Source organism: Eptatretus burgeri, chromosome 11, assembly GCF_056783735.1.
Source record: "Eptatretus burgeri isolate ZD-2024b chromosome 11, Ebu_testis_v1, whole genome shotgun sequence".
Lineage (NCBI taxonomy): Eukaryota > Metazoa > Chordata > Myxini > Myxiniformes > Myxinidae > Eptatretus > Eptatretus burgeri.
The window spans coordinates 84,886,768-84,906,750 of NC_140971.1; the positions used below are offsets into that span (position 1 = coordinate 84,886,768).

The 19,983-nt window shown below is 50.9% G+C and overlaps 2 protein-coding genes across 5 annotated transcripts in view; one reads left to right on the forward strand and one right to left on the reverse strand.

Annotated features, from left to right (window-relative positions):
- SLC30A5 (solute carrier family 30 member 5) overlaps positions 1-17,930 on the reverse strand; it is a 46,144-nt gene extending 28,214 nt beyond the window's left edge. The window contains exons 1-6 of the mRNA XM_085847238.1: positions 17,795-17,930; positions 17,281-17,480; positions 16,650-16,772; positions 10,278-10,344; positions 10,075-10,160; positions 9,726-9,813 (exon numbers count right to left, since the gene is read on the reverse strand). Coding sequence (XP_085703364.1) covers positions 9,726-9,813; positions 10,075-10,160; positions 10,278-10,344; positions 16,650-16,772; positions 17,281-17,357 — 441 coding nt within the window. The 5' untranslated portion in view covers positions 17,358-17,480; positions 17,795-17,930. The remainder of the gene's footprint in view (positions 1-9,725; positions 9,814-10,074; positions 10,161-10,277; positions 10,345-16,649; positions 16,773-17,280; positions 17,481-17,794) is intronic.
- A 26-nt stretch (positions 17,931-17,956) lies between these two features.
- IPO11 (importin 11) overlaps positions 17,957-19,983 on the forward strand; it is a 204,635-nt gene continuing 202,608 nt past the window's right edge. For 2 of the 4 annotated variants that reach the window (XM_085847233.1, XM_085847237.1), the window contains exons 1-2: positions 17,957-18,081; positions 18,400-18,573. In XM_085847233.1, coding sequence (XP_085703359.1) covers positions 18,436-18,573 — 138 coding nt within the window. In that variant the 5' untranslated portion in view covers positions 17,957-18,081; positions 18,400-18,435. Of the gene's footprint in view, positions 18,082-18,136; positions 18,574-19,983 lie in introns of those variants that run through there. The other 2 variants (XM_085847235.1, XM_085847234.1) reach the window with 2 other exon arrangements.

A 19,983-nucleotide genomic window follows, 5' to 3' on the forward strand; every position in this document is an offset into this window, starting at 1 on the left:
GGATGGCCTCCTCCAGGAACGAGGGGAGGGAGTCTGCCCCCTTGAGGCGAGTCACGACCAGGTGAGTTCGGTCGTGCTTTGCGAGGTTGAGGGGAGGGGTGCTGTGGACGGGTGCACGGAGAGCTTGGGGGGTATAGAGGCCCCGGAGACCCTTGTGGGGACACGAATCCCCAGTGTGGTTGTCCCTGTGTGTGTGGTGCAAGGTGTGAGTGCGTCCCCGTGTGTGGAAGCGACCCCGTGTGTGAGTGGTGCGGTAGCGATGGTGCCGGAGTGTGTGCTTCCCAGCACGCCGTGTGTGGATGAGGCACCGCGGGTTAGTGCCCCCGTGTGTGTGGATGGGGCACCGTGTGTGAGTGAGGCCGTGTGTGTGAGTGAAACGGCCAGTATGAGTGAGGGACCACGTGTGAGTGGTGTGGTGGCGATGGTGCCGGAGTACGTGCTTCCCAGCACGCCGTGTGTGGATGAGGCACGGAGTGTGAGTGAGGCACCACGGGTTAGTGCTCCCGCGTGTGTGGGTGAGGCACCGTGTGTGGAAGAGACGGCGTGTTTGAGTGTCGCCGTGTGTGTGAGTGAGGTACCGCGGGTGAGTACCCCCGCGTGTGTGGATGAGACACCACGGTTGAGTGCCCCCGCGTGTGTGGGTGAGGCACCGCGGGTGAGTGCCCCCGCGTGTATGAGTGAAGCACGGTGTGTGGATGAGGCACAGCGGTTGAGTGCCCCCGCGTGTGTGAGCGAGGGACGGTGTGTGGATGAGGCACCGCGGGTGAGTGCCCCCGCGTGTGTGGATGAGGCACGGAGTGCGGGTGAGGCACCGCGGGTGAGTGCCCCCGCGCGAGTGAATGGAGCACCACGTGTGAGTAGTATGGTTTGTGTGAGTAGTGAGGCACGCGTGAGTGAACGGCCGTGTGCAAGGTCGCTGTGTGCCACGGAGACCGTGTGTGTGAGAGAGCGGTATGAGAGGGAGATGTCGGTCGGCATGCGGGAGCACGCAGCCGCGTCTCCCCGTGTGAATGTGATGGAGTGGACTGTGTGCGTCGTAACACGCAGGTGTGCGTGGGTCGAATGGAGGCGACGACGGAGACATGTGAGTAAAGAAAGCCGAGTAGCGGCTGTAGTTGTTTCGGGGACCGTGCCGGGTTCACCCAGCAGTGAGCACGCGGTTCGTGCTGTGCAACGCACGAGACCACCACGTGCTCGCTTGCGAGAGTGAAGTCCCGGTCCGGAAACGCACGCGGTGGATTTGCCGATCCCGCGGACGGACAAAGTTTAGGCAGGTAAATGGATTTGGACCGGACGGGTTCTCCACGCGATCGTGTGTGTTCAGCTCCAACGGGCAAAGCACATGTGTTCGCGTGGGAAACCCCTCGAGACGTGGGGCTTGTGTTTTTTTTTTGCGCACGGTGACGCCATGGCTGCACGTGGGGTTGGAATCCGGCAGGAGGGGTATCTCTGCCGGATGGTCCCGTCCACGGAGGGACGAGGAACACGTGCAGCTGCATGACGTCACGGGCAGGTGCAAAGTGCGCGAGCTCTGAGTTGCCGCGCTGGCGCTGCGCATGTAAAGAAAAAAAAAAAAGAAAAAAAGAACAAGCCTCACTTTCGGGTACACAGGATTCCTGGGCAAGGGGTGAAAGACCCCCTTGGCCTGGGCACAGGATGGAAACTAGTTAGGGGGAAGGGTTAGCTTAGTTAGACCGACTTCATGGGGCAGGGGTAAGTCCTCATGGAGTCCGTGGAATGGATTAGTTAGAGGGATTGTAGCCAGATTTAGGTTGGGAAATAAAATGATTTATTTGGAGACAGTGACAGACTTGTGGATGTGTAGAGTTGACGTAGCTTAGCGACGTAGTGTTAAAAGGAACGTGCTGTAGTATAAGGGACGACGTGGGAGCACGAGTTAGTTAGGGGATGTAGTTAGGAGGATGGCAGAGTTCAGCGGTGAGTGTGTTGAAGAGTTGTGAGGTGAGTACATGATGAGTGAGTGAGGCCAGCGGGTCTGTGTGAGTGGAGTGAATGGGGAATGCATGGTGCGATGAGTGATTGGGGGGAGGAGTGACTCCCGCCCAGGGGACCCCGGGGTCAGTATAAAGTGAGTTAGGGGGTTAGTCAAATTGAAAAATGGAGGTCGTTTTGTTGTTGGTGGGTGTGTAGGCTCGAAACCCATTTGGAGGGGTGCAGGAGCCCTGTTGACGGGCTTGGGAGCGTGGCTGCGAAAGGTGAGTATCGCTGAGTGGGTACCCCGGGCACCAGGCTAGTCGGCCGCGGTAGGCCAAGGGCCCATGGGGGGCCGGGATAGCGTAGTGGGCACGGGTGCGCCTGCTTGGTGCGGGGGCCCGGGGCGCCATTAGCCGCGTGGGCAGTGTTGTGGGCACGGGTGACTCTCGGAAAGGGGCCCGGGAGGCCGGCCTGCCACGTGTGCGTTTCAGGGGAGGTGCCATGGGGGGCACTCCCCGGTGTTAGGGAGCTGGTAGGCTCGGAGGCAGTGTAGTGCCCGGGGGTGCCATAGCGGGAGATTCGGCAGAGGGTCGTGCCTGCCAAAGGGAGCCACGTGTCCCAGCCAGGAGACCGTGTGAGGGCACGGAGAGAAAATTGGGGGGCGAGGCCCGAAATTGTAAGGACACCAACACAGGCGACGGGAATCTGGGTTGTTAGAACCAATAGTTTAAGCGAGAGGCGCTTGTTGAAAGCCCCGGGGTAGTTTAACAGTTAAATGGTTAGGGTAGATTAGGAAGTGTACCCCTCCGCACCATCCATCCCCTCGCTCTCGTTGTGGGCCGCTGGACCCACTTTGGTTATAGATCGCCGAACTCTGGGGAGGCCATTCTGAGGCTTCGTTGGGCCTCAGCACAGGACGTTAGCTCTCCCTTATTCCCCTCCGGGAAGGGAACGTAGGGGTTGGGAGTAGGCTAGGTGACAGAATAGGTTAGCCGAACAAGGACGATAAAGGGGGTTAGGGGACGATTTATAGTGGGGAAGTAAAAGAAAAAAAAAATAATAACAAAAAAATAAGTTGGGGCTAAATTGGTTTTTCACAAATTAAGGGAGTGGGTATGAACAGTGACAGGCAAAGGCGATAGGTGGGAGGGAGACAGGTAGGTCGGTCCGAGCCCGCCTTCCAAGTGGCCAGCACCACCGCACTCCCTCCACCAACCTCCACTGAACGGCAAAGGCTAGCCAACTCCATCGGCTGGCCGTGTTTTTCTTAGAGGCGGAGGCCGGCCAACTTCATCGGCAGCTGTTGTTTTGCTGCAAGGCCTGTGCCATCGGCTGGCCGTGTTTTGCTTCAAGGCCTGTGCCGGCCACTTCATCTGCAGCTGTGGTACTTCAAGGCCTGTGCCGGCCAGTTCATCTGCCCGCTATGTTTGCCTGCAGCGGCCTTCTTCTGCGGGCTGTGTTTGCCTGCTCACCTTTGCCATGCCATGCCCACTGCCCACGTTCACCAGCCCCGTTCAATTTTTGCTTTGCCCCCCCTGTTCATTTCCATGTGCGCCAGGATCCGCAAGGCAACAGTTTGCAAGCTGCAAGAACTGCCCTGTTGGCAGCTACAACACGGGCCTGCAGTGGCGGCCCGTGCACCGTGTTTGCGTTCATGCATCCATTCGTTGTGCTCATTGCGTGTGCCACTTGAGCTGGCACGGAGACTGCGTTGTGCAGCCCAAGCACCGTTGTGGTTCACTGAGTTCAGTTCAAAAGGGAAGGCCTTGGACTGCGTGTGAGCAGCCAGCCACGTTCCCTGTCACCTGCATTGTTTGAGCCAGAGACTGCATGCGGGCAGCCTGGCTCCCTGCTAACTGCTTTCTTTTTGCAGAGTTCAATGATCCTGGGCCATGGTTTAGTGTAAAATTTGTACGTTAAGGTTAAGATGTACTGTACATATGAGTGCGCCCCCGGCATGTTTGTCTTAGCGCCGGCAATTTTATTTAAGTCGTCCGTGTGAGTGAGTTTGTTTAGATAGTTACGCAGCCCTTAGGTTATTTATTTTGGGGACACGAATACCATGAATGTCGCACTCAGGGATCCGTAGGTAAAATGTACTAGGGGAAAACTACACATGATGGCACACGAAAATTTGACGACTCGGGACGAGTCTGTAAAAAGGGAAGGGGGTAGTGTTGTGGTTACCAAATTCGCAAACCACCATTCAGGTCCCTTAGGTGAGGTATCTCGGTAAGTGCATGTGTAGTTAGGCCCAAACCCGTTGTCTAGTGGGAATACATGTCATTTATACGTGCTGCGACTCTTCAGGATAGCCGTTTTTCTTTTACTATCTTTATTTTGGACCAACCGCCATGATCACAACCACAACATCAACCACCGACCACAACCACCGCTTCACCACAACCGCCACGACCTTCCCGTCACACCTCGCCACCGTAGCATCGCCACCGTTCTTGCCCCGCTGTGGGTACCGGTGTTGGACTCATGCAGAACGCGCGTCGAACAGCGTGTACAAAATCACGGATTTTGTGCTTCAAAAACGGATCAAAACGACACACGCCCACTTTTTGCCGTCCAATCGGTGAGCGAGGGGCGAATTGGCCCCGCCCCCAGGGCGATCGATATATGCAAATTTGTGGATCAAAAAGCCTTCACGCCCACTTTTTCTCGGGCCAATGGGGAGCGAGGTGAAAGGTCAAAGGGAGGGGGTCAAAGGCGAAGTTACGGGGGGATAAAAGGACGGTGTTCGTCAGTCAGAACGAGGGAGAGTCGCAAACGAGAACGAGAACGAGAAGGGGTCGGAACGAGAGAGAACGAGAACGAGAAAGAGTCGCAAACGAGAACGAGAAGGAGTCGAGAACGAGAAGGAGTCGGAATGGAGGGGACGAGTGTGGAAGACTGGAGCCCGAAGCCGGCAGTGGCTGGAGAAGCTGAAGAGAGTCGGACGAGGGAGGGGGTGCTCGCGTCGGTGCCAGGAGCTGCACGCCCGAGGGAGGCCGGCAGCGCGACCTGGCCGAGGTGGAGACGCACACCAGGGATAATAAAGATCCTCTATACCCCGAGCATCAGCAACCCCCTCCTGTTTCCCCCCGCGCTGAGATAGTGCGACCAAGGGGGCCCCGTTCCCACCCCCTGCCAGGCACTGTCCACGAGGCCCGCGGGTTGCGGGGCCATCGCCGCTCCGCGTCTCATCACCAGACGGGTAGGCCCGACCCGGTCTCGGCCTCAGGCCTGCCTCATTCTTGAGGTATTTCTTTTCCTTGGTTTTGGGTATGTGTTGTCGGCGCCGTCTGTGAAGTAGAATTGTATAAGTGTTGCCGTGTGCTCGGTAGTCGGTATTAGCTCTGCACTGTGTTTTCACTTTTATGTTTGCTTTTTGTGTAAATGGAATTGTGTTTTCTTTTTTTGTGTGCATTTGGTGGAATTGTATTTGTGTGCTTCCCGTGTGCCGCGAATAAATGTGCTTTATTGTTGAACTGTTCTCCCGCTTCGCTTCGTCTTTTCCTCCATTGAATCCCCATCTTGCTTCACGTAAAGGGTTGGTAGTGGGCTGAATACGCCCGATAATTAATCGAACCGTCGAGGTCGACGATAACACCGCTCGGTTATTCTGATAGTACGGAACGGGTCGCTTAAGTGGCCCGTGTCCGAAGTCGACCTGCGGCGAGGTGCGATCGCCCGGTCTACCCTCCGCGTGGGTACTTAGGTAGGTCGAATTTGGCGAGCAACCCTATCCCACGCGGGGGCTGATTGGCTCGATCGCGGTGAGACCGAAAGGTCCACCCGTGACTGGTTCCCGGCGTTAGTCCGAGAGGGTCACGACTGGATTGTCCGTCCGGTGGGCGACGTGCCGCGATTCGAGTTACGTGGCCGTCAGCACGCCGGCGGGCGCGAATACCGCAACAATATATATACATATATATATATATATATATATACATATATATATATATATATATATATATATATATACATATATATATGTATAAATATATATGTATAAATATATATATATATATATATATACATATATATATACATATATATATATATATACATATATATATACATATATATATACACATATATATATATATATATATATATATATATATATATATATATATATATATATATAGTGTGTCTGTGTGTTTCTCTGTGACCTATGCACGCGAAAAGTACTGGACTGATCCTCAGCAAACTTCACATGCTGACAGAACATGTACCCGGGAGTGTACCGATGTAAAAGAATTGTACTTCCGACTTATGACGTCATCAACTGATTTCGTAATGTTAATTTTTCAAGTTCAGCCGGTTGACATGGGGCCAACGCCATATACAATATATCTAACATATGATTTTAAGTTTTTGTTTGTCTGTTTGTTTGTTTGTCTGCACGCGCTAATCTCCTGAAAGGTGAAAGATCGGAGCTAACCACTGAAACTAAAAATGTCGGGATGGGCCCCGGGAAGGTCATGGGCTATGTGGCAAGGCCCCTCGGCCGGGGGAGGGGGAAGGGGGTGTGTTTCCCCCTCACCAACCCCCTTAGCCTATGACTGCCATGGCCCAATAGGGAACTGATACTGTGCTCGCGTCAGACATATGTAGAGAAGATTAAATTCATTCAAAAAGAACCCGGGCAGCGACGGGTGCATTCACCTCGTATGTATATATATATATATATATATATATATATATATATATATATATATATATATATATATATATATATATATATATATATATATATATATATATATATATATATATATATATATATATATATATATATATATATATATATATATATATATATATGCATATATATATATATATATATATATATATATATATGCATATATATATATATGCATGCATATATATATATATATATATATATATATATATATATATATATATGCATATACATATATGCATATACATATATATATATATATACATACATATATACATATATATATATATATATATATATATATATATATATATATATATATATATACACACACATACGGATTTGGAAGCCTCTTGCACACAGACATTCAGCAGTCCCCGTAGCTCAGTTATCTCGATAAGTATGTGTTAATAGTTAGGGTCCCGTCCTGTCTAATGGGTTAATTTCATGTTTGCGCTGTGGGTTTCATTTATAGTCAGGTTTTTTTACATCTTTAAATCTTTCTCCCGAAAAAATCAATCCTCCACACCTTGGCGCACCGACTCCATTGCCCACGTGTTTTTGGCTGAAGGCGTGGGCGGAGCCTCGATCGCCTCAGATCGGGGCTCCGCTCCAAGGAGGGGCATGGAGCGTTTCCTCCAGCCAATGGGAGGCCGGAGTGCCAGAAACTACTACGGAGCCTCTTCGTGGGGCGGGCCACCAAGACGCCCTGACACACCCCACGAAACCCTGTCCAATCAGGGCAAAGATGACCTCAGGACGGACCCCTCCCACCTCACGTGAGGAATGAATAATAGGAGTGGTGACCCGTCCAGGAGTGTGCGATATTGCCAAGCAAGAAGCCTCGTCGCCTTGTTCGTTCTCGTCTTGCCTGCTGTCGTTCTCATCTGCCCGCAAGTGCTCGTCTAGTCTCATCCGTTCTCGTGCTGGCTGGCGTCCGTTGCGTCATTCCCGGTCCCTGGTGCTTGGTGCGGTGACGAAGGTGTGGGTTCGAGCTTCCTCACCCTCCCCCCGAACCAGCTCATCTCGACCAGACCGCACGAGGCGGAAAGGTGCCCGACTGAACTCTTACCCTCAGCTTGCCTTCCCTCCTGAGCTGAAGTGTGTGTGAGTGTGAGTGTGAGTGTGAGTGTGTGTGGCGCCAGCCTATTAAGTAGAATTGTTAAGTGCTTTTCGCTCACTGTACATTGCATATCATATTCATGATTAAGTCTGCTCTGTCTCCCCTCCCAATTGTAAATAAATATCTCTTAAAGGTTCCAGTTTGACGCCTGTCGTTTCTACCATTGACCCAGCACGGTGTGGGCTTGAGAAATAGTGGGGCCGTTTGGGCCGTAAGTTGACATTGGGACCGGTGCGGCTCTGGTAACTCCCGCTCGGTTACGCCGGACATGAGTCGGTACATGCAACTCGGTTCGGACGGAGTCGGCCGAGGGTGTGGCTTCCCCGATAGCTAGACGGTGTGAGTACTTAGGTAAATTGGAATAGACAAGTGGACCCTACCTCAAGCCGTCAAAATATTGGTGACCACGGTCCTTTAAGTGACCCGTCGACTCCAGAGTTATCTGGCGTGACGACCTTCCAATTCCGATGTTCGGTGGGAGACGGCCTGACTGCTCTGTCAAGCGGTCATCCTCGCCACTAACTCCCGGCCCATAACAATATATACACATAGCTTGATATCCCAAAACATTGTTGGACGGGTTATGACAAAACTTGGTCGATGAGTTGGGTAAGTGACAAGAACAAGCCAAGTAGATTTTGGTTAAGGTCAGGATGCAGATCCAGCCTATCAGTGGGACACAAAACGTAAACTGTTAAGCCTGATGGGGGTATGCTCTCGACCAAGTACTGTTCTAGTTTAAATCTGTGGTTATCGTACAGTCTGACAATACAGATAGGTAGGTCTTCTTCTTCTTCTGTTGAATGCAGCACAAGACTGTGGGGTATCATTGCTGGCTGATGGCATGCCACTGATGCAATGCTCTCTTTAGGTTAGGGCAGGAATTTGGAATTTGTACATGGTACCAGCAAAAGCTCATCTACTCTTCGCGAAGGACACTATGGGATCTTAATCATCCACCAAGTAATAACGGCAGACGGAACACCTATTTAACGTCCATCCGAGACGGCACACACATTGCTGAATCACCTTGCCTGTCAAATACCAGGATGACAGTTTATAGCTAGGTCAGGATTTGAACCTCGGATAAACAGCTTTGAGTTGAGTTTGCGTACTTATAAGCCATCCTGCAAGCCACAGTAGATAAATAAGTCATTATTTATTTATGTTTTTAAAAAAAAAAAACATTAAAACATCACATTCGGACTTGATTCATACCAACTCTGGCATACGAACCCTACACTTGTGTGTACGAGTTTGTGTCAAAATAAAATTTGCAATCATCATCACAAAAATAAACAAACATTCCTGAACTTGCTTTGGTCCATCAATACATTATGGTTGTCATAGCTCATGTTCCTTCTTCACAAACTCATAGATGCGAACCAAATATAATGGGCAGTGATCTCAATCATGGGCTGGCAGGAGAGCTGAGGTGTGCACACACACTTCAGAGCTGTCGAGTCTGGGTTTGAATCTTGGCCCAGCTATAAACTGGTGTTTCACATGCAGTGCAATTCATCAGTGTGTGTAATTGGTGCAATGGGCGTTAAACTCGTGTCTGTTGGAATTAGTTAGAGGGCATTAAAGAAAAATATCCCATCATAAAGAGTAGGTGAGTTATCGCCAGCACCCAGGCTAAATTCCAAATTCCTGCATAATCAGTCAAATATCCTGCGTCAAAGTGGTGACCAGTCCAGGATTCTAATCCTAGTCAAGAACCGAGATTGTAAACCTCGATGGTAATCCTAGCTCCAGCAGAACTGAAGCTCTGTATAGGGCATGGTGCACAGACGATCACACAGATCTCTTTTATGTTTATTGCAGGAGATCCAGTATGTCTGAAAAAAAACAAACATCAATACCTCATATCTGAGCAAATTTCAAATTTTGATCCTTGTATAACACTTTATGGCAGAGTCAGCTTGGACAGAAAAGAGCGTAGATGGCCAGGGTAAATGAGCGAACCTTAGCAGGACTCCCAGCAGAAGATCTGAACAGCACCGAGAGTAAAGAGGTCACCAGTAGGTCACTATGTCCATAAATGAGGAGTGTCCTGGAAGGAAGTTGTGGAAATGCAAAATAAATGATCTCAGCATCATATTACATGGCTCCATCTTTCATCAAGAGAAATAAAATTAAATGCTACAATGTTTATTGTGATTGCACAAAAGAGAAAAAACAAAAATCCAGCTTTTCAATCTTTAATTGTCCCATCTCAATATGCTTTGACTCTTGGTTTTAACGTTTTTCTAGACCATCCTTGAAATGCGAATGAGGTCCCCAGGAGCAAGTCCAGGAGATGAGACAGCCATACCTCAGAGGGCCGCATAGTGTTAGGCCGTAGAACCACATGAGGGAAATAATGCAACTGAAGAACGCGTGCCGGAGGATCCTCAACCACTGCACGACCAACAATAAGTTGTTGAAAGTTTACAAAAAAGGGGAGGGAGGGAAGAGCAGTAACATGCAATTAAGAGATGTGAACGTCATAAACTTGCATGCAGCAACAAAAGTCACCTGAGACATTGTGATCTTCTTTCCAAAGGAGAAGGGCTTCTGGAGGAACACCAGCAGCAGTGCGGTCCTACAGTTATCATACAGACAAGTACAACCCAGATCACAGCACCTGATAATAATAATAATAATAATAACAATTAAAAAGCTACAGAGAAGTGGTCACGTGTGGCTGCACCGATTTAGGACCAAACAACCTCAAATTGTGCAATGTGAAATGACAAAATCCGTGAAATGACATAATCCACCCCAGAATGGGGATGTGCATAAATCTCATGAAATAGCAATCACCGGGGCACCACAAAGTGTACCGTGTAAGAGAGATAAGGGTTGCTACCTAAAATGGCTCACAAAGCATCTTAAAGAAGCCAAAAATACAGGAAAGGTACCTGAGAGAAAGGGATATGCCTCTACACAACGGAAGACTTTGAGAACTTTCTCAGCTCGCCAAATGGGAAGCCTCATCGTGGGAAATACCAATGATCATAAATGCCTTGGTTTAACCCCTACCCTCCCCTTTTACTCTCTGCCTTCCTCAATCCACCAATTACCTCCCCTTCACCAAACATCCTTTCACCAATCCCTCCTTCATCCCATCGGTCTAACCTTCAACCCCGCATCCGTTCGGTCAATCCCTCTCCGTTTTTGCTCCATTCTTACATGCCTGTTCATGGCACAACGCATGACGCTTGCGTCCGTGGCCTGTGAGGTGCGGCGCTTCTCGCAGGCATGGTACAGAACTGTACGAGTGAACGTTTTGTGCATGCAGGGAGGGGCTGAGGGCTCTCCTCGCAGACTTGGGCGCATGAAGGGAGCAGCAGGGGCTGTGTTGAAAGGTCCCTCAGAATGACATGGCATTTTCCACAAGCAGTGTCGTGGACCTATCCCATCGGCTGTGGACCAATGAGAGAATGAAGACTCATGGAAGAAGGGAAAAAAAAAGAGCGATGTAAAGAAGAAGAAAAGGCAGAAGCAGACGGAGAAGGCTCACGCGAGCCGGGTCAAAAAGAGCTCATGAGATAACGAAAAGACCTCATAAGAAGAAGGTGCATTGACGCAGAAAGCTTGAGGGAGAAAAAGGAAAGAGCTCACAAGAGGAAGGGAAATTATAGCTCATGAGAGAAGGAAAAGAGAGACGCAGAAGATGGAGAAGAATCATGAGGGGAAGAAAAACGTGAGGGTGAAGAAAGAAAGGTTTCATGAGCAGTTGGTGTCAAGCTTCTGTGGGGAAAATAACAGTTTCCACTAGCGTCATCCTGCGGTCTAGATACTGCCAGCCAGGAGGATGAAAGGCAGCTCCTCATCGATGGAAGCCTGAGGAAGAAGAAGCTGAGTCAGAGGAGGGCGAATCGCATATCTCGGACGCCGGAGAGGACTCGCCTTCTGGGTCTGGGCACCATAAGGACGGGGCTGCGTGTCCCATCGTGCCACATCACCACTGGCCATCTTCAGCATCCACTTTCCTGCACATTCTCTTGTATATGTGTGAGGAGAGGGAGAAAAGAAAAGACTGCTTTTCTTTTCTCCATACTTTACTTTTCCTTTATTTTCAGTTCTTCTTGTTTCATTCTTCTCCCTTGAATGAATGATGGCGGTCTTTTGTGTAAGATTGAATAAAAAGAATACGCGTTCTGGTTAAACCTGCTCTTATAGATTTGCTTTTAAATGTGTGTGTGTGTGTGTGTGTGTGTGTGTGTGTGTGTGTGTGTGTGTGTGTGTGTGTGTGTGTGTGTGTGTGTGTGTGTGTGTGTGTGTGTGTGTGTGTGTGTGTGTTAAACAATTGTCTGTTGTCTTTTCCTTTATTGGTCTGACAGTGCACGAGTATAGATGGGAAGTTGGACTCCAGCTGATTTGTTTGTTAGCCAGCGCATACTCAGTGTACCGCTCGGCAGTAATCCGAGTGTGCGCTGAGGGCACGAGACCCCAATTGAGTTAGCCGTCCACAAGTGTTTCATGAGCAGTTGGTGTCAAGGTTTCATGGTTTCACGCGAGTTTGTGTAACCCTGCCAGGATTGGCAGTGCCAATCGGCATAGGTGGTTGCCTGGCAACCTGCCATTGCGCGGAGTTACCCGTGGCCTCAGGACCAGGAATTCGGGAGGGACCACAGTGCTTCCCCTAGTGGCAGGACCTGAACCACGGATTCGTAACAATGTTGTTTGTTGAGTTCCGGGGAAAGAAGAGGAATTGTACTAGAATTTTGCATCTATTGCTAAAAAATTGAAGTGTGTGTGTGTGTGTGTGTGTGTGTGTGTGTGTGTGTGTGTGTGTGTGTGTGTGTGTGTGTGTGTGTGTGTGTGTGTGTGTGTTGGTTATTATCTGCATATGTGGGTTTCAGAAGGTGGAACTGAGGGCTCGCAGATCTCAGAGTATCCACCTCCATTTCGGCAAAGGGGGTTGGGGGGGGGGGGAGGTGGGGTTGCGATTCATGGACCAAGCTGTGAAGTTGTTTTGTTCTCAAAGTTTTGTTCCGAAGGATCTTTTCAGGATCGTCACTGAGCCCCGGACTGTGGTGTATTGGCCTGCGGGGGCAGGGCACAATGCGGGGAGCGTTGTGGAGGAGTGGTTTTGGAGGTCACGTGCCTGCAAGGGATAAAGGTGTTCGCGCCGCTGAGGCGTTGTGTAGTCTGTAGTAGTGTGCATCCGGACGGGCAATAAACAGTGTTCGACAATCTTCACGACTATCCGGGTCCCGCTGCCCTCCGGACATTACAGTGGCGACGAGTCTGTTTCGGATCGGCGTGTGCAAAGTGCCTGGGTTACGTCGGTATTGACTTGGAGTCTTTGGCCGGGGCGATTGGATCGCTGGAGCGAGAGACTCAGCGCAACTGGCGCGGTTCGAGTTCAACACCGGGCGAGGGTCCCAGAGAAGCGCATCGCGAGTTTCGCGCGCCGCACGCACAGTCTTCGGGGCCAGGCGTCTCGCCGTCACGGACGGCTCGAGGATGGCGGAAGGTCGGGGCACGGCGCACGGACACGTGCCCGTCTTCGTCGGAGACGACTTCGAATTGTTTTCTGAACAATTGGGCTGCTATTTCCATGCGAATGATGTAGACGATGAAAGCAAACACAAATCGATCTTGCTCGCCTCGCTATCAACGGAACATTCTCGGCTACTGAGTGATTTCGTAGCGCCGGATAAGCCCAGTGATGATGGGCTGTCGTTTCAAGACGTGGTGGAGAAGATGAAAGCACACATGGCACCGGAGAAGTCATTACAGCTCGCTCCATACCAGTTTGATCACCTCGCGAAGGGTGCGGAGGAGCGCGTTGCAGATTTCGTGGCACGGGTGAAGCATTCGGCCGTGGCTTGCAAGTTTACGGCGGAGGAGCGTCCAGCTCGACTCAGAGATCGCTTTATTTCTGGGCTGCAAGATGCGAAGATGGTGTCGGCCATTCTGAGGATGCGAAGTGTCGACATTACAATCGACTCAGCCATCGGGACTGCTTCAGCTGTCGAGCAGACACTCACAGATGTCCGCGCCATCGCGGGCCAGGACGTGATGGGTAGTTCCGGCTGGGGCATGGCGGGTAACCCCGGGGTCCACGCGATGACCCAGGTGCCCCAGGTCACGCGCACGTCTGTCGGTGCAAGCCGTGGGCGCGTGCCGCAGCGTGGCCGCGCAGGGAGCGAGATGGTCACCCAGGGGTGCTGGGGGTGTGGTGGTCCGCACCTGCGGCGAGTGTGCCCGTATAAGAACACCGTGTGTTTGCATTGTCACAAGGTGGGACATCTGAAGCGTGTGTGTCGAATGGCGGGGCCGCCGTTAAGGTCTTGGATGGCAAGGTGCGGGACGACCCCAGCGACCTGGGGAGCGGCCTGCAGCCAGGGCATAGCGATCACGGCGGCCCGGAGCAGGAGATGCAACAAATGTTGAGTCTGTTTTCGATTGGTCCGGAGGTGACAAGACCAATAACAGTGGAGGTCGAGGTGAATGGTGAGCCGATCGTATTTCAAGTTGACACCGGGGCTGCAGTGTCGGTCATGGCCGAGCGGGCGGCTCGTGGTCTTCGCGGTGTTCACCTGGTCAAGACAACCTTGTCGCTGTGCACGTACACCGGCGAAGCGATTGCACCACTTGCGGTGACAGACGTCTCGGTGGCCTACCGGGGTCAAAGCGCCCTACTCTCGGTGTTTGTGGTACGAGGGGAGGGGCCCACCCTTTTGGGCCGGGACTGGTTGGCGCACCTCAGGCTAGACCTCCAGTTCGTACCTCCAGGCGCACCTGTGCCTCCTTCGAGACCCGAGGGCGAGGTTCGGGCGGCAGGAGCCGCAACGATGCAACGTGGGCTGCCGTTCATTGCCTCCGGCGACGACGATATGCGGGTCTGGAGCAACGGGAGCCGTGCCGGCGGCGACGGGCTCTCGCTACGCTCATGGTGCAGTGCACACCCGTGTCGTTCAGGCGATTTCAGCGGGGGATTGGAGAGAGCCAGTCGCGTGCAAGAAGTTCACGGACCGCGACCATAGACGACAAGCAGGTCATCGCAACGTCGCGACGACAACCAAGAGACGGACACGCGATGTGATTCATGGGTTGCTGATTGTTGCGTATTTGTTTTTCGTTGCACGAGTGATGCAATTTAACCTTATTAAGATAAATGCCGACAGTTCGCGTGTGAGCATAATATGTTTGGCTGGGATCAATCGATGGGATGCCCGATATTATCGATGTGATGTGAAGGGCTGGGGGCGATCGTGGCGAATAAAGAGGTCTGGCCGATCTCCAGCTGCGAGGGCAGCCCACGGTTCGCTACCCTGTCATGTGTGGGGGTTATGCTGGGAGGACGCGCTGTACGTGAGGGGAAGGTTGCATTGGAGCAGACAATGTTTTTGTTGTTGTATGACACTGATATGTCTCCAGGCTGCGCTGACCGTCCGTGTGGACGTGCATGGTTTTCTGGGTTGGGTTGGATGCGCGGTTTTGGTGTGCGGCTCAGAGATCGGCTCAGAGCCGGGGCTGGTTCGCTGTTCAGCGTTACCCCGACCCCTGGTTTCGCCAAGGTCAGACGGGCTTGGCGCCGGGCAGCACAAACCTCTGTTCTCACCAAGGTCGGCTGCGCTGGCGCCACGGGGCCTACAGGCTCGGAATGTTTATCTGATTCGGGTCTGTCTGGGGGAGATGTGCCGCCTTGTCGGCCGGGGGCATTTGATGGTGCCGGGGGAGGTTCGCTCGGGAGGTCATCGCAACCTCGCCGGAGGGCGTGTAAGCATGAGCCGCCTGGGGGCGCTTCTGCTGCATAGTGATGCTGTGCTTCCCAACTTGCTTCTTGATATCTTTAACGCGGTCAGGGTTTTGTGGGTTCGTCGTGCAACTCAGTTTCCGGGCACCTGTCCGTCGCTTTGAAATTCAACTCGCTCACGTCAGCACGTTATATGGTGTGATGGGGTAGAGGGCTGAGTTATGGGCCGGATGACACCAACGGCATTAGGGTTGCGGGTAGCAGATGAAGCACGGTTCCTTTTGTACCAGCTCGTCTGGGTTTTGGTGCACGGCCGCCTGATTAATGCCATTTTTGGCTCTGGTTGTTTTCTGTGTGGTGGTGCCTATGCTTTTTGATTATTATCGTTTTTGTACCTCTTTGCTTTTATGTCATAGTATTCTGTGCCGAATATGCTTATTATTATGATGGTCATTTTATAATCATAGTTTTAGGTGGGAGGAGTGTGGTGTATTGGCCTGCGGGGGCAGAGCACAATGCGGGGAACGCTGTGGAGGCGTGGAGGATTGGTTTTGGAGGTCACGTGCCGACAAGGGAAAAAGGTGTTCGCGCCGCCCGAGGCGTTGTGTAGTCTGTAGTAGTGTGCATCCAGACGGGCAATAAACAGTGTTCGACAATCCTCACGACTATCCAGGTCCCGCTGCCCTCCGGACATTACACGGACAGCTTTCAACTGCGGTTCGTTTGTATTAATATTCCCAGGGCTGGTTTTTAAGTTCTCTGTTGGATTCTTCTTCATCATTCCAATTGTTCCAATGATTACCGGTGCAATTTTGGCGCTCTTCAGATTCCAGGATCTTTTCACTATGCGTGTGTTATATCTGCAGCCGACAGTAGCTTGTAATAGAAAATGGTACGAACCCGACACCTCTCATCCTAGGATATTTCTCCTATTCCTATATTGTCCGTGAGTCTGATTTGCATTCAGGAACAGAACAATAATGGTTTAACCATTTTGAAATTGCCAACGTTTCATCTAAATGCTGAAAACTATTTGAGTCACAGAATTTGTGCTCGCAACGGCAGATTAAAACTGCCTGGCGGAGTGTCGGTCAATCAGCGGAAACACAAACACAGCGCGTGCGCAAAAGGACTCGGTCGGCATCCACAGGTCATTTCAAAAGTCCCGTATTGAGACTTTGCATGCGGCTCACCCAAACTTGAAGTAGAAGACGAAATGAATGATGTGCAGGAGTTTAAGGACGTCATAGCTCTGGAATATCCCCACACAAGTGAGCACCTTGGCGGTGGCGAGCAGGATCGAGTACCGGGTGAGTCTGCAGAGATGGAAACACGGTGCGCGGTGTGAGGCGCAGTCAGAACTGATCGTTCAGAGAGTAGCAGAGTTTATCAAGTTTATTATTTATTTATCGATAAGCAGGGTGGCATCAGCATCAGCAACACGCGAACAATCGAAGGGAACTTGATCACTAAAACTTTTACAGATACCGGCAAACAGGGAATCGATTTAAAACGGCATTAATGGGGTTGCAATGTTGGGGAGGGGGGGGCATCACGGAGTACCACATGTACATTTTTGACACGTCATTTAAGCTGATGCGAAATGAACCACAGAACCATTTTACGACCTGTGTTGTACGAGGAACGCGCGCAGCTGCAGTATTAATGGGGGTTGCAATGTGGGGAAGAAGGGGTGCCGCATCACGGAGTACCACATATTGTGCGTTTTTCACGTGTCATGAACCACTGGTTGATCGACACTTTTTGGCAGGTTATAGAGATAAGTGGTTAGTAGGATCGTCGCAGACGAGGGTTGAGGCTTACCTGCTGTGCGACGGACCGATAGGCCCCAGCTTACTGCTGGAGATCACATTGTGTGAATACTGTGTTCCAGGTTCCATGACCAGCTCTCCGGACCGTGTTACACGGACGCTAGACCATTCGAACTGCGGTTGTTACCAAATGTCTCCTGACACCCGGTCGGTCTGATAGAACACCGGGAATACTTCTGGCATCCATGAGATCTGGCCTCACAATGACAAGGTACCGGACGGCAGGGAACAACCCTGAGTCAAAGTAATAAAATAAAACAAAACAACGAAGACCCCTGAATGAAATGACTGAACCACGCACTGTACACGTCTACGTCATCGAACCGGCACCCCTCGGTTTCGAGGACGTATCCGCCAACAATTGTGGCGATGAGGGGGAAAAACAAGGAAAAACACAATCAAAGCATCATCCGAGATATCTTCGGGAACAAGAACATGATGAGAGGGGAAATCTCGATCGAGGAGAAAATAATTAATTTTTTATGTAAACGTTTAAACACGCTTACCGCTTTCGTCACGAGATGACACAAACAACGGCGACAACAATTATAAGTAAAGCAACAGAACGGTGCTTAAATTAAATAATGATCGCATGCGAGGCGAATCGGCATCAGGTAATTCGCTCCTACTGTTAGTTACGACGTGACGGCAATTTGCGATTGGTTGGACTAAGCGGAAATGACGTAATACGCCGGATGCGCGATACTGTAAGACAGTCAGGAAAAGCAAGTGATTATTATTATTATTGAAAATTCGTTTCTATTCGGGTGTGACGAAATCACCCAGACAGTAGGTTCGTGAAGCGGATCGGAAACTGAATTTTAATGTCAAACAAATTAAAAAAAAAAACAAATTGATCAACTCGATGTGCTGTGTTGTTGTTGAAGACGTTAAAATAGTCTTAATTTGTGACGCACTCTCCTTCAGTGATCCAGTCCCATCGGTGGACTTTCCCTGACCATTCGCCGAACCGTTGCCTTGGCAATAAGGAGTCTGATTTTTAAAAACACCTGCCCGAAGGTTCCCTTCCGGGATCGCAATGTAAATGTGATTCATGTACAACTGCGCTTGGGTTTGATCTCGAAGCCTTTCGGTGATTTCTCTTGTGCAGGACGAGCGGTGAGCGGTGAGCGGTGAGCGGTGAGCCATGGATCCAAGTCAGACGCGATCCGTGGTCACCGAGGTTCTGCGAAGGGCCACGAGTCAGGATTGTGCGGACTTGAAGCCGGCAGAGGAGCAACTACGGCAGTGGGAGACCCAACCGGGCTTCTACTCCATCCTCCTGGTGGGCTTTCATAGGACGTCACGTGTTTCTTTTGGGTTGTTCATTTGTGTACGGAATGTGGCTGCTGCTGCTGCTCCTCTTGCTGCTGCTGCTCCTCTTGCTGCTGCTGCTCCTCTTGCTGCTGCTGCTTCTCTTGCTGCTGCTGCTGCTCCTCTTGCTGCTGCTTCTCTTGCTGCTGCTGCTCCTCCTCTTGCTGCTGCTCCTCTTGCTGCTGCTGCTGCTCCTCTTGCTGCTGCTGCTGCTCCTCTTGCTGCTGCTGCTGCTCCTCTTGCTGCTGCTGCTGCTCCTCTTGCTGCTGCTGCTGCTCCTCTTGCTGCTGCTGCTCCTCTTGCTGCTGCTGCTCCTCTTGCTGCTGCTGCTCCTCTTGCTGCTGCTGCTTCTCTTGCTGCTGCTGCTGCTCCTCTTGCTGCTGCTGCTGCTCCTCCTCTTGCTGCTGCTGCTGCTCCTCCTCTTGCTGCTGCTGCTGCTCCTCTTGCTGCTGCTGCTGCTCCTCTTGCTGCTGCTGCTGCTTCTCTTGCTGCTACTGCTGCTGCATCATTGCACCTGTGCCGTTTATGCTGCTGCAGAATAGAACAGGAATTCTGAATTTATTCTCAGTGCTCTCAATAAACTTGTCTCCTCTTTGCAAAAGACTGTGGGATCTTTAATGTCCCCCAACGACCAGTGACGGCAGATGGACGGTTAACGCATCGATGCATCCATCACCCTTCATGCAAATCACCAGGGTGGCGGTTTATGACTCGGTTCACATGGAAACCCAGTCAATTCGGCTTAAAGCCAAGTGTGCAAACCTCTTGATTTGATCTATTCTGCCAGCCATTTGTTTCTGGTTATACTACATCATCGTCTGCCATTGATATTTAACACTTAAACATTACAGTTGCAGCAAGTACCTCATTTCCACGAACCATTCAACCCACGTTGGATGTAAACCGTGCCTCCCCAACCGAGGTTAAAGACGTGAGGAAATCGGCGGCACCTCAATAGCTGGCCTTCATCCTTGAACGAGTGTCCGCACACTTTGGCTTGGGAAAGAGTGAGGATAAAATTAGGGTGAGCTCGTTTTTAGCTCACTTGGACTTTACTCTGGTGAGCTAATGCAATCGAGCAGCGTCTGTAGGTCAGTCAGTCGGTCTGCAAACACTTCAGTCATTATGACTTGAACCAAACACACAATTTTGATGAAACTTGGCCACAAGCTTCATATCTGATGCCTAACGGAGGTTTATTGACTGCATCAAAATCTGTGCTCGGATGGGGGTTTTTGACCCCCCAAAATAGGTATTTGCTTTCTTCTCTGAAACCACACACACACGCACACGCACACAATTTCAATGAAGCCCAACCACAACCTTCATCACCCGTGATGTGACAAAGTTTGTTCACGGCATGAAAAATAATTGGAGTCTG